At 47.2% G+C, this 14,347-nt stretch overlaps 1 protein-coding gene across 3 annotated transcripts in view; it reads left to right on the top strand.

Annotated features, from left to right (window-relative positions):
• The first annotated feature begins 942 nt into the window (after positions 1–942).
• The window catches only part of NADSYN1 (NAD synthetase 1), a 33,144-nt gene continuing 19,739 nt past the window's right edge, over positions 943–14,347 (top strand). For 2 of the 3 annotated variants that reach the window (XM_060104796.1, XM_060104798.1), the window contains exons 1-5: positions 943–1,125; positions 2,208–2,268; positions 4,028–4,144; positions 7,887–7,940; positions 8,366–8,455. In XM_060104796.1, coding sequence (XP_059960779.1) covers positions 1,041–1,125; positions 2,208–2,268; positions 4,028–4,144; positions 7,887–7,940; positions 8,366–8,455 — 407 coding nt within the window. In that variant the 5' untranslated portion in view covers positions 943–1,040. The remainder of the gene's footprint in view (positions 1,126–2,207; positions 2,269–4,027; positions 4,145–7,886; positions 7,941–8,365; positions 8,456–14,347) is intronic. The other variant, XM_060104799.1, reaches the window with a different exon arrangement.

The raw sequence follows: 14,347 nt of genomic DNA, 5'->3' as shown, positions 1-14,347 counted from the left end.
TGAAAACTGCCCCAAAGGGTCAAAGTGAGGATTAAATGAATGAACATATAAACATTTTTGTGGTTTTCTGGTTTCCAAATTGAAACTCATGAACAAGCATTACTTTATAAACAGGATACAAGTTTGTCTGAAATATGAAAACGTGTACAGTATGTATGGCAGAGGCAGCATTGCAAACCAGTAGAAAAGGATGGCCTATTCCATCAACGATGGTCAGCCAGCTACTTATTCACAAGGGGAAAAATATGAATTCCTACACTAAGGGGACTAAAGGGTGAAATGTGAAAACAAAACCTGAAAAACTGCTGGTAGTGAATAGGTTCAAATGCTTCAGAGAGGAAATTGTGTAACATTTAGTAAAGTTGCACAAATGCATATCCTACGCCTGGCGCCTGGCGAGGCGCAGGTAAGTGCAGCTCCAGGGGAAACTGGCAACGGTAGGCAGAGAGAAACTAGTTGCCCTCACACGGGATGCATTACAGGAATGAAAATAGCAGTGCGCGTGTGTGCTGGCACAACGCTGCTAACTTAAATGCCCGCCCGTTATGAACGGATAAAGTGGGCTTTATTCCTACAATGCAGTGACAAATGCAGAAATAACCAAAAGAACGTAATTAATATCACGGGGGAAAATAAAATTGCACAAGCGTATTAAGATTCAGTTTGCGGGGAGGTATGGGGGCACACGGGCGGGCCGGCCCCTCTCCACCTGCGCTCCAGGACTTGGCGACCGTCCCACCTGCCCGGTCAGAGTCGGGGCGGCGCGGGCGGGGGTAGCGCGCTTGCAACCTTGCCGAGCACTCGCGGCTCCGCGGGCCTCCCTCCTGCGCAGGCGCGGCGGGGAGCTCCGCGGGCTGGGCGGGGCGAGGGCGGGGAGACCTGGGCGGGGCCTGACGTTGGGGCTCTGCGGTCCTGTCCCTGCAGGGCCTGGCGGGACGGGACGAGGCAAGCCGGAAGGACGCAAGCCGCGGTCGCCTGTCTCCCTAGGACAGAAAGACCCACTGTCCGGCCGGCCTTTTGCCCAGGCGACTGCAGCCAGGATGGGCCGGAAGATAACCGTGGCCACCTGCGCGCTCAACCAGTGGGCCCTGGACTTCGAGGGCAATTTGCAAAGGATTTTAAAGAGTGAGTCTAGGGGCGGCGTGGGACAGAGGGGCGAAAGTCCATTCTGGCCGCCAGGCTTGCTGTGACGCACACGCAGCCTTGCTCTGGAGAAACTCCTAGCCGTTGGCATGGGGACAGATAAGATAAGCTATCTTATGACCACGCCTGTGCCCGTAAGAACCCGGGTCCTCCTCATGAATGGGGGTGCGGAGTGGGTTACAGTGCCTGGGGACACGTGGTATGTACCCGTGGTAAGAAGAGTCTGGCCGTGGAGGTGGAGATGGGAGGGCTGGGGTGAACCTGTCCTCCAATATCTTTGGTGTCGCATGTGACATTTCTAGAGCTGAAACCGACCCAAAGAGGGAGGTGGAATAGGGGTGAGCCCCCCAGCTTAGAGACTAGGTGTGGTCGTTGTGTGTGTGTGACGGGGGTCCCCATACAGTTGTCACCTGCACCAGCTCACCTTTGAAAGCGCAAATTTGCACTGTTGACACCTACACCTGAAGTGGGGCTGCCCTGGGCGACCGTACAGGCTCGGCCACCTCAGACTGGCTGTCCTCAGCTGCAAACTGCAGCAGGGTTGCCAACCGCAGTAAAAACAGAATGATTTGGGTGAGGGCATGTTAGCAGCCATGTGCCTCGGACCTTCATCCTTTTTGTGTTTTTCGATCTCAACCTGCTTTCATCTCATCAGAGCTCAGAGCAAATCTAGTTGGAGTGAGGAGAGGCAGTCTCAGTGGCCAGAGCTGGGTCTCCACTTGGCCAGCCTTTCCTCCCCGGCCTGCTGCTCAAACCCAGAGGCAGCTGGTACCTGCTGCTGGTGCCTTTGGGTCCTGCCTTCTCCCAACACAGGGTCTTTTGCATCTGCTGGTTAATGAACTACCAGTGTGTGACTCCCCCCTCGCCCCTGCCCTCCTCCTCCTTGGTGCTGAGGGTCAGCCCTGCAGGCCCTGCCTGTGTCTCATTTCCTGCAGGTGTCAGCAGGGTCTGGGAGATGCCCTTTGGTTTTTTACAACACCTATGGCAGCGAGAGGGTTGGATCTGCCTTTGGACCAGTTGTAGGTGCTGAAATTGCCCCTCTTTCTCTCTCTCTGTACATGTAGGTATTGAAATTGCCAAACACAAAGGAGCGAGATACAGGCTTGGGCCAGAACTGGAAATATGGTGAGAGCAGAACACACAGACACCCCAGGGTGGGCAGGTAGAGGCGTCTATATCAGCTCCCCTCAGCCGAAAGTGCAAGGAAGGAGGCGGCGGGCATTGGGAACTGCGGACATGCAGGCCCATTTAGGAGACCATCAGAAGCCCATAAGTGTGCTTGCTTGGCACCCTTGAACAAGAGCAGGCCCAGCAAGGCTGGGTGATCCCAGATTCCTATGTCGGGTAACACAGGAGCTCATAGAGAGGCTGACTTTTCCCAGTCCAGGGCTGATGTCAAAGCTGGCTGGACGTCTGGCATTGCACTGGTGTTTGATATCACATGTGGCCTGGGAGGTAAGGAAGTGACAGCCTCTGAGGCGGGAGTCTGTCCTTGGAGAGGAAAGGACATCCCAGGTCTGGACCCCGTTTTCATCTAAGAATCAGGCTCTCCCCCTTATCAGAACTAGAGGCCGAGAGGAATGCTTTTCAAGGCATTAAGGGTCGCAAAGGCCAGTTTGGGGGTTTGTGTTCATGTCTGCAAAGTTTGCTCGGCGTTTGCAACATCACTTCCAGGCCATGCGTTGTGGGAAGGACCCTGTGAAGATTTAAAAGTGGTTTACAGAGAATTCCCTGGCGGTCCAGCGGTTAGTACTTCACGCTGTCATTGCAAGGGGTCAGGGTTCCATCCCTGGTTGGGGAACTAAAATCCCACAAGCCATGCGGTGTGGAAATAAGATAAAATGAAGTGAAATAAGATAAAATAGTAAAATAAATAAAACAAAATAAAATGGTACTTTACAAATTCGGTACATTTCGTTATTGGGGGTCCCAGACAGAGAAATTACTCTCAACCCAGTCCCCCTGTTAGGACCTCATTGAGCATTGTATTAGTTTTTTCTGGAGCTGCTATAACAAAGTTTCACATACTGGATGGTTTAAAACGGCAGGAATTTATTCTCTCACAGTTCAGGAGGCCCGGAGTCCAAAATCAAGGTGTCAGCGGGGCCCTGCTTCCTCCAGGGCTCCAGGGGAGGGTCCTTCCTGCCTCTTCAAGCTTCTGCTTCCCAGTTCTTTGTCTTGTGGCCGCATCCCTCCAGCCCCAGCCCCATCTCTTCTCCATGGCTTTTCCTCCTTCTGTTTCATGTAAAGACACTTGTCACTGGATTTAGGGCCAGGGTCATCTCATCTCCAGATCCTTCACTTACATCTCTAAAGACACTTTTTCCAAATGAGGTCACATCCACAGGTTCTGGAGGTTAGGGCATGGACACATCTTTTGGGGGGACACCATTCAGCCCACCACAAGCTTCAGTATCTATAGCAAGAAACTCAGGAGTAGCTCTGTGAGTGGCATTCGAATGATTATTCATGGTCCCTTTGCCAGAGGAATGTTTTTCTCTGGGTCCAGCTTTGTTTCTTTCACATCCCTTTCTTGTAGATTAGTGGGATTTGGGCTACATTGAAGGTTAAAACAGAAAATCCAAGAGCAGACACTTCTTGACATGACAGAGAATTTCTCATTGTAACTGACAACTATGAGAAGTGGATGGGGCCCAGTCCATGAATTTCCAATAAAAAGCATCGTTTTTTGTTTTTTTGTAGCAGCGATTCTAAGTCTGGCCGCACAATAGAATCTCCTGGGAGGCTTTATAAAGATACCAAGGTCTGGGTTGCACCCCTGCACGTTCTGACTCGCTAGGCCCCTAGGCCCCTGCCCCACCCCTGCCCCTGGGCCCACCCGGTGTGTCTCAGGGGCTTACTGTCCTCCTCCCTCCCTCTGCAGTGGCTACGGATGTTGGGATCATTTTTACGAGTCGGACACCCTCCTGCATTCGCTCCAGGTCCTGGCTGCCCTTCTGGAATCTCCAGTCACTCAGGATATCATCTGTGATGTGGGAATGTAAGTGCCGGCGTGAGCATGGGGAAAGGCAAGCTTGGAAAGAGGCAACTTCAAGGGCGTCGTATGTCTGAAGTCATCCTAACATCAGGGAGGTGGAATCTGCATTTCAAAGATACAGAAGGCCTCTTGTAGAGAAGTGGGGTTTGTTCCCTCTCTAGCCCTGCAGGTACCTAACTCCCCCAGTGGAGGCAGCTCTTGAGAGATTTTTTTGTATGTTCTTCCAGATGCTACTGTGCATGTGGCAACATGCTTTGCACAGCTGGGAGCACAGGGTCTCCTTTTCGCATGTATAGCTCTTTCTTTACTTAATGGTAAGTCTTGGGATGGTTCCACATCACGCCATATTGACATGCTGACCATATGGTTCCAGGGGGTGTAGGTATATAAATGTAGCGTTCATAGCTGTAGATTCCATAGGTGTAGGTTCCTCCATATGGTATAGGTCCATGTGGTATATAGGTCCATAGGTGTAGGTTCCATAGTTGTAGGTCCGTATGGTGTACAGGCAGGTTCTATAGATGCAGGTTCCATAAGTATAGATGTATATGATGTAGGTTCCATAGCTGTAGGCCCACGTGGTGTACAGGCAGACCTTGGAGACCTTGCAAGTTTGGTTCCAGACCACTGCAGTAAAGCCAAATATAGCAATAAAGTGAGTCACGAAGTATTTGGTTTCCTAGTGTATATAAAAGTTACATTTACATTATACTGTAGTCTATTAAGTGTGCAATATTATGTCTAAAAATATATGTACTTATGTTACTTAAAAAATACTTTATTGATAAAAATGCTAACCATCATCTGAACCTTCAGGGAGTTGTAATCTTTTTCCTGGTGGAGAGTTTGAAATATTGCGAGAATTACCAAAATGTGACACAGAGACTGGAAGTGAGGAAAAGCTGTTGGAAAAATGGTGCCAATACACTTGCTCAATGCAGGGTTGCCACAGACCTTCAATTTAAAAAAAAATGCAATACCTGCAAAGCACAGTAAAGCAAAGTGCAATAAAGCGAGGTCTGCCTGTAGGTCCATAGGGTGTAGTTTCCACGGGTGCAGGTCACGTGGGTAGGGCTTGGCCTAGGACTATTCTTGAGTGTGTCTGTGATGTGCTTTGTGTAACCAGAGCCCAGTGGTGGGCCTTTATGTTGTTTCTGTTTGCATCCTTCATTCTGTGTTATGTGGTGTGAATGTAGCCGAGTTTGCTTTCTTCTCCTCGGCCCTGCACGTGTTCTGCACTGCCTTTTCAACCTGCTGTGACGTCTGTGTAGTAGGTCTCTTTTAAGCAGTAAACAGATGAGATTTTTAACCCAGTTTGTTCGCATTTACTATCATTCTTGATACATGGACCATGTTTGTTTCCTCTTTTGCTGCTGTGTGACAGAGTACCACAGATGCGACACACAGAACCACACAAATCTGTTGTCTTGTGGGTGTGGAGCTCAGAAGTCTGAAACGGGTCAGCAGGGCTGGGCTTCTGGAGGCTGTTGGGGGAGAATCGGTTTCCTTGGAAGAGCCCAGCTTGGAAGGCCCGCCCGCATCCCTTGGCTCGTGGCCCCTCCCCCTCCCTCCATCTTCAAAGCCAGCGATCATATCACTGCAGCCCCTGCTTCCACTGCCACGTGCCCTCCGACTGTCCCTCCTCCCTCACAGAAGGACCCTTATGGTTATGATGAGGGCCCCAGAGAGTCCCCCAGAGGGATAATCTCCCATCTCAGGGTCTGTAACTTTGTTATATCGGCAGGGTACCCTTTGCCGCCTGAGGTGACACGCTCACACGTCCTAGGAATCGGGATGGGGATATCACTGGGGGCCTTTACGCAGCCCACCACATGGACCGATTCTGGCCACTTTATTAAATGTCCTAGTCATCATGTTTTTTTCTTTTTTGTTTTTCCTGTTGTCTTTTGTGTGTTTTCTGTGTTCCACTTTCCTCTGCTCGCCTTGAACTTATAATCCGATTATAAGTTTTCTGCTTTTTGCCCTCAAAGTGTTAACAATCATATTTAAAGATATTTTTCTTTGGAAATCCAGCATTTATCTGGATCTGTAAGCACCACTGAAGAAAACAACCGTCATACCATGATGTCATTGATATTCTCCGTCTGAAATTGTCTTTACAAATTATCCTCCAGGAAAAAGGTGCTGAGCCTCCTTCCTGCCCTGTTTTTGAAGGCGTGTTATCCTTAGCGCTGATCACAAAGGGCTAGCTCAAAATAAAGAAAACTTAAAGAAACAAAATAGAGAGAATCTTAAAACACGCAATAATTTTTTTTTTAAAAAAGATCTTATTTATTTGTTTTCATGACTTAGGAAGTTGAACTCTCTTGTTTGTTTTTGGCCATTTCTGACACTTGTTCTTTAGCGTACAATTGAAGTGTCTGTGTCTAATTTAGTTTAAGAGTTCTATGTGAAAAATATCAACCCATTCTCACATATGATAAAAATACTTTTACTTGTATGTTGTTTGCTATTTAAGTTTATGTTTTGAGCTTTCAATTTTCTTCGTACTGCTTTTTGTTTTTTTTTCTTTTTGTTCAAGAGGCTTACTCCACTTGGAAATTGGATATTCACTGAGGGTCTCTGTTTTGTTTAAAATATAAGTTTACTTCCTGCCTTGAACACATTTTTGTATAAATGTGAACACAGGCAGGTTTTGGTTTGGCCCGGGGAGGATTAGAAACCACAGCGGTGGGAGTCCTTGCTGGTGGCATCCGTGTGTCGTGGCCACAACTGGGGGCACCCCGCCGGCATCCTGTCCTTCAGTCCCTCTGGGGGAAGGAACCCAGGGTAGCAGGACTTAGCCAGTGCAAAGCGGGATTGGAACCTGGCCCCCTGACTTGATAGCCCACACTGTTAATGGTTGGTTTTATTTCCTCCTCCATCACTGCTTTGTTTACTCCTGTCCCAGGGCATTCATTTGTTTGCCTTATTAAATTTGCCTGACAATCCGTCGTCTTAGGTACCCCTTAAGGCCATCCTCCTGTGGTGCCTGATGCCTTCTGCTCTGAGCTCCTGCGCTCTCACCCTGAGCTGGGCTCCAGCACCTGGGCTTTGCCCAGCTCTGCCTTCTCTGCCATCTCTGCCCAGCTCTGCCCAGCTCTGCCCAGCTCTGCCCAGCTCTGCCCAGCTCTGCCCCAGCCACTGGCCAGCAGAGCACCTCAGCCTCTGGAGCTTTGATCCCCTCCCCTGCAGAGGAGGAAGGTACCAGGGGGTCCGGGAGGAGATGTAATACACAATGTCTATCCTGAGAAGGGTCCAGACAGAGGGGTGAGCAGATCTGCTCAGGGCCTACCACCCCCCACCCCAGCCCCGGCCCCTCGGACCCGTTGCCCCTGCCCTGCACCCTGCATTCTGGAGGGGGGGGTGTTCGGGTCAGGAGAGGTGCTGGGAGGGAGAATTGGGGAGGCACAGGGGCTAGTGCCTGAGGCCAGCAGGGGATGAAGAGGCGATGTGACAGCAGGGATGTGAGAAGGGGAGGGAGGGAGCCACTGGAAGGTCCGAGAATCTTCCAGGAGGAGAGGAAGAGCCCCGAGCAGGGAGGGACTTGGTGCTCTATTTAGAAGACTCTCTCCCATTTAGGGCCTACGCTGTGGCAGAAACACTTGGGTTTGTTGTTAACTTTGGTTTGAGAAAGCCACAGGGGAGCCTTCTGATTCTCATAAAGGACGGAGAAACTTCATATCGAAACAGACGCGTAACTCTGCCCTTTGCCAACAAGTGTGTGCGTCCCCTCTCCCCGCAGGCCCATCATGCACCGAAACGTCCGCTACAACTGCAGGGTGATATTTCTCAACAGGTAGGTGACCGCCGGGAGCAGAGTGACCTGCCTGTCTCCCCTGAGCTCTAGGGGCCTGCGGGTACTCGTGCCAGTGCCCTGGGGCACGGTCCCTGGGGGCCATGTGCAGGGAGGCTTCTTCTGGAACTACCTTAGTGGGGGCTGGTGTACCAGGCAGGTGACTCAAGTGGCACTGCTCCTGGTCTCTGCCACCACTGGCCACAGGGTGGGGTTAGGGGACACATGGCCCCATTGCTGGAGGTCAGTCCAGGGAGAGAGGCCTTGTCATGTCCCCTCGCAGACCCTGGACATCAGCTGCCCGCAAGTGCCCCCCCGCCGGGTCTTAGCCGCCCTGTCCCTGTCGACTGTCGGGGTGGACGGACCGGCGGCTGCTCCTCGTCAGGGGCGTGTTGATCTCAGGAGTGGCCTTGTCCCCCTGCCTGTAGGAAGATCCTGCTCATCAGACCCAAAATGGCCTTGGCCAATGAAGGCAACTACCGAGAGCTGCGCTGGTTTACCCCGTGGTCCCGGAGTCGGTGAGTCACTGCCCGATGCGCAGGAGCCAGGTTTGTGACTGCTCCTTGGATGCTGATGAAGCATCTTCCTGTGCATAGCTTGTGCAGGTCATGGGGGAGAAAGACAAGAATTCCGGGTGAAGTCCCTGCCCCACAGTACCTGTCACTTAGATATTGCTGCTTTGACGCTGCCGATTCATTTATAACCCACTTATCACAGACCACATGAAACTCTCAATCATCAGTCACCCATCATCCATCATTATACATCTGATCCTGTATATCAGGGTTTCCCAGCTCCAGCCCCGTTGCTTTGGGCTGGATCATTCTTGTCGTGGGGGTCTGTCCTATGCATGGAAAGGTGTATAGCAGCATCCCTGGCCTCCACCTGATAGACACGTCCATTTGTGACAATTTAAAATGTCTTCAGACATTGCCGAGTGTCCCCTGAGGACAGAATCATCCCCAGTTGAGAACCCCTGCTCTATATTCTTCTTATAGTTATTCCTGTCTATTTATTGTTGCTGCTATTACAAATGGAATCTTTAACATGATATTTTTAAGTGGTTAATATTTTTATGTAGGAAAACTTGAGATTTTGTGTGTTGCTTTTGCAATTGGCCACCTTACTACATTCTCTTATTGGGTCTAGCAGTTATTCTATTGATTTTCTTTGTTTTTTTTTTTCAAGTAGAAATTATATAATAGAAAACTAATTTTACTTCTTTCTGATATTTACATCCCTCAGTTCATTTTCAAAACTACTTTTCTTGGCCAGCGTTTCTAGAACAATATTCTAGATCATTTCTAGAACAAATATCTTTGATAACAGGCATTTTTGTCTTTTTCCCAATGTGACTTGGAAAGCTCTTCCTGTTTCTGATTTGGTTTCAGATTTATATCCATCCTTAGTTATTTTTACTTTGGGGATTTAAAATTAATTGAGAATGGTTGTTGAACTTATCAAATTTCTTCTTAGCATATGTTGAGATGAACATGGTAAGTCTTTGCATGTCTTTATAAGCTCCAAATGGATGTGGTATGTTAAACTTTGTTTCCATTTGCTAGTATCTATTCAGGATTTCCCTCTCTTCTCTAAATTTATATGCCAGTGTTATGTTAGTTAAAATTAAAAAAAATTTTTTTCTGTGCTCTGAATGCTTTAAATATTATAAAAATCATGTAATATCAAGTAATAATATGACAAAAATTCTCTTTACAATTGGGAATGTTGTATCAAATAGTGTTTACTTTTACACTTTTTTAGTGAGGCATAAATAACATGCAATAAAATATGCAGATTTTAGGAGCTTTCTTTTTTGACAATTGTGTGCATTCGTGCAATCACACCCTAAAGAAGATAGAGCCATGTCCATGGCACCCCTGCCCCTTTCCAGCTGATGCCCCCAAGGTTAGTCTTCTCCTTTCTTAGATTTCATACAAATGGAGTCACACCATGTACATTCCTTTCTAACCGGTTTCTTTAGCTTAACATGATGCTTTTGAGATTTGTCCAATGGTTTGTTCCTTTATACATAGTACAGATAGTTTGCTCTTTTATATAATAATATGGTTTTGTAATTCATAAATAATTCTATAAGCTTGATAACAAAAAGAAATATACAACCCCCCCCCCCCACCAATCTGCCCAGTCTCCGAGCCCTGCTCCCGATAGCTGTCCATTTCCATTTTTCTCCTTTCTCCTGTAGCCTCTGGGTTCCGCCTTGGTATTTCTAACTCATGTGCAGACATTGCCATTTCGTGGCCCTCTGCTCTGGAAGGACAGGATGTGGCACACAATTCAGCCCTCACTGTTAGTTTCTCTGACCTCCTCTTCCTAACGTGGGCACTTCACAGTTTTCTGGTTAAGTTTGTTTAAAAAAACAAATATTCATCTGAGTGAATTTGATGACCTAATTGGCTTTATTCAATGATTCAGGAACTGGGCAGCCTCCCACTAGTAAATAGAAGGGTCTGTACACAATGGAAGGTTTCTATAGGCAGAAGAAGGACAGGACAAGAAGGTATTCGCGAGAGAAAAGTTAGGATAGTTTCAGGCCAGGCCCTCCTCTTTGATACGGAGGGAACAGCAGGGTCTTTTTTTTTTTTTTTTTTTAGTTGATGCATAGTTGATTTACAATGTTGTGTTAATATCTGCTGTACAGCAAAGTGATTCAGATATATATATATATATATATACACACAATTTTTAAAATACTCTTTTCCATTATGGTTTATCTCAGGATATTGAATATAGTTCCCTGTGCTATATAGTAGGACCTTGTTGTTTATCCATTCTGTATGTAATAGTCTAATTTGCTAATCCCAAATCCCAATCCTTCCCTCCCCCACCCCCCTCCCCCTTGGCAACCACAAGTCTGTTCTGTATGTCTGTGAGTCTGTTTCTCTTTCGTAGGTAAGTTCATTTGTGTCATATTTTAGATTCCACATATAAGTGATATCATATGGTATTTGTCTCTCTCCATCTGACTTACTTCAGTTAGTACAGTCACCTCTAGGTCCATCCATTTTGTTGCAGATGGCATTATTTCATTCTTTTTTAGAGCTGAGTAATACTCCATTGCATATATATACTACATCTTCTTTATCCATTCATCTGTCGATGGACATTTAGGTTGTTTCCATGTCTTGGCTATTGTGAATAGTAACAGCAGGGTCTTCTTCGTGCAGAGCCTGCCTCCCCAGTGTGATCAGGACATCAGACTGACTGTTCTTAAAGGTTGAACCTGCAGTTAAGTCTTGGTTTCCTGTCTTGGGGCAGATGACTCCATTTGGGGCTTGCTGTTTCTCTCTAACCAGTCACAGCTCAGTGTTTCACGATCGGCTGATATCTACGTTCACAACTGAGCCACAGATTGTGTTCTGAATCCCTGTTTCTTCGCTCATTTCTCCTGCCGTCGACCAGTGTCAAGTTCCTTTGCTTTCAATCTCTGTTCTCGTCCAACACCCCTCCCACAGACAGACAGGCACTTCCTGCCCCAGTCTGCTCATTGTCCCCCAGGCTGGCTGCACAGCCGGCACCCCCTCGCTGTCACAGTTCTCTGGGACTTCTCTTCCCCCCTGGGTTTGCTCAGCCTCCTGGATGACTGTCTTCCCCTGTCAGTCACTCATTTGCTGGAACTCAGCATCCAGTAGCTTTCTACGATTCTACCACCACCAGGCAATGAACACAGTGCTGATACTGTCTACCTGGAGGTAGTGTCCAACCCCACAGGTTCAGGACTCAGCCCCACTGAACTGCCCCCAACCCTACTTCAGATGTCAATCACAACTCTGTTACTGTGGACACATCCGTTTGTCCAACATGCAGCAAACCAAATGCTGAGATGCTGAGGTTTGCAGCTGTGCAGTCAGGCCGCCCAAGATGGCTGCTCTCTTGCTCTCTGTACATCCCTGCTGGACCAGTCCCTGCCTCACCTACACCCCACTCACCTGACTCACCTTCCCTCTTAGTCATAGAGCCTAATCAGTAAATGCCTACATACTTGCCCCCGGGCCCCAGCTAGTGACGACTGTTCTAATCTTTAGATCAGAACTATCTCCACTATGACAGTTTATCAAAGGGGCGGTAAGGGACGTGCCCCTTGGCTGGTTTCCCTGGTAACCGATGAGCCAACCTCCACGTTCTTGTAAAACAACTGGGCTACGTGAAGCTGGGAACATATTCAATTAAAGAGAGGAAAAAAAGAAAGAAAGAAAAAAATAACTAAAGTGAGCTACATCAGTAAAGATGGTTTACAAGCAGAGGGGTTTTAACAAGCTGTTCCCCAATCTGCTGCTCTGCAAGACAAGCTCAAGGATTCCTTTTAGCCATCAGCTTCTCTAGGGGGCATGGTTTCAGTCCCCCCGCCTTTTAGTCATTCCTCAGTCTTGAGGAAAGGGAGCCATGACTGCTCTGGCTGCTTCCTATTGAAGAGGGATGTAGGCCTAAGAAAGTTTTGAGGAATGAAACTGTTTCGAATTTGCAAATACCCACAAATCCCAAGATGAGGCCAAGACTCTGGGCTTCAGGATCCAAGACAAACAGCAAGTAGAGAATTATGACAAAAAGGGATATAGATCCTAGCAAACACAAAACGATAATACCTAGTTTAACCAGTCCCTCAAACATAGACCTTATTCTTGCTGGGATCCATGAGAAGATATTTCTTAAGAGATCAAATCCAGATTTTTGGGATGACATTTGTTGGAGCCAAGCTGCCTTTTCTCTGATTTTATCTAAATAGGTTTTAACTTCTGATGTGCTATTAATACATACATAGCAGGAACTATTGGCCACTACATATATGCCCCCTTTTTCTGTTAAACTATAATCTAAAGCAATTTTATTGTCTGGTAGCCTTCTGGCTAAAGAATCCAGAGCCCTCTGCTGGGAAGCTATGGCTTGAGCTGTCTCGTTTGCTGCTATTCCTAAAGTAAAAGCTTTCATAGTTACAAGAGGAGAACTTGAGGACATAAGTTTGCAATTGGCAGGTAGCAGATACTGTTTTGAGAACAGCTGGTGGTGTCCTTGAGTCTGAAAAAGTTCAGAAAATTCAAGTTCTCAGTAATACTGGAGCATGTCTGAAACCACACCCACGATGGCCATCCAGCTCTATTTTGGATTCCTGGACCACAGTTACTCTATTTTGATTTTTGAATCCACTCTTTTCCTCAGCGGTTAAAGCAGATGTACAATGCATGTTTGATAGGCCACAAAACAGGTTGTTCTGGTTAGTATAAAGTTTAAGTTAAATCATGTGTAAGCCAGAATGACTTCCCCATACCTCAACATGTGAAAATTTCCTCCATCATTTTCCCCTTTTCATTGCAGATCTTTTTTTTTTTTTTTTTTTTTTTTTTTTTGTGGTACGCGGGCCTCTCACTGCTGTGGCCTCCCCCATTGCGGAGCACAGGCTCCGGACGCTCAGGCTCAGCAGCCATGGCCCACGGGCCCAGCCGCTCCGCGGCACGTGGGATCCTCCCGGACCGGGCACGAACCCGTATCCCCTGCATCGGCAGGCGGACTCTCAACCACTGCGCCACCAGGGAAGCCCCATTGCAGATCTTTTGATGGAAAGCATTTATCATCAAAATATTTGTCCCTTGTTGCCAGGGTGGTTGCTGCCTGCCATAGGTCCATCATATCACTCGGTGCCTAGTTATCCATGTTGGGGAAACTAATCAGACTCAGTGAACAAGCACAGAAGTATGCTAGCAAGGAAACCTTTTATACGCTATACGTTTTATCAATTATACTGAATTGTCACGGAAACAGTTTACATGTGCTTTTAGCAGTAGACTTAAAGCAAGCAGTGGTACATGTCACGAGTACTTATGCTCTGTGACAACTTCACTAGAGAATTTTCTTTCCATCCAAATTTTGGGGGCAAAGGTATGGTTAGAAGTAAGACAATAACTTTAATGTTGATAGGGGAGACAAATATTTGGTAAACAGTAAATTGAATTAGTAGGATGAGTCTGGTCCAGGTTCTTGGGTCAGCTGTCTACCACTCCTATCTTCTTCTCATCCTGGGGTGGTGGTTGTTTGGATCAGCAGTCCTTTCTGTAGACCAGTCTGATGCAGAGATCCCTCATAAGTGGGAAATACGAGCTCAAGAGTCAGTTCCCTTGTTTCACTGTGCTTGAGCTACTTATGAATACCTGATAAGGGTCCTTTCATCTAAGTTGGAGAGAGAGTCCTTTAAATGATGACTTTTTTAGTATGTATAATCCCTGGTTGCAGGTCATGGGGCCTCTGATTTTCATCCAAATAGAGATTCCTGTGATCAGCTTCTGAAACAAGCTTCCCTCTTCCCACTGGTAACCACTAGTTTGTTCTCTATATCTGTGAGTCTGTTTCTTTTTTGTTATATTCACTAGTTTGTTCTATTTTTTAGATTCCACATATAA

Source organism: Mesoplodon densirostris, chromosome 7 (assembly GCF_025265405.1).
Source record: "Mesoplodon densirostris isolate mMesDen1 chromosome 7, mMesDen1 primary haplotype, whole genome shotgun sequence".
Lineage (NCBI taxonomy): Eukaryota > Metazoa > Chordata > Mammalia > Artiodactyla > Ziphiidae > Mesoplodon > Mesoplodon densirostris.
The sequence above is the reverse complement of the archived record's forward strand: the minus strand, read 5'-3'. Positions and strand labels throughout refer to the sequence as shown.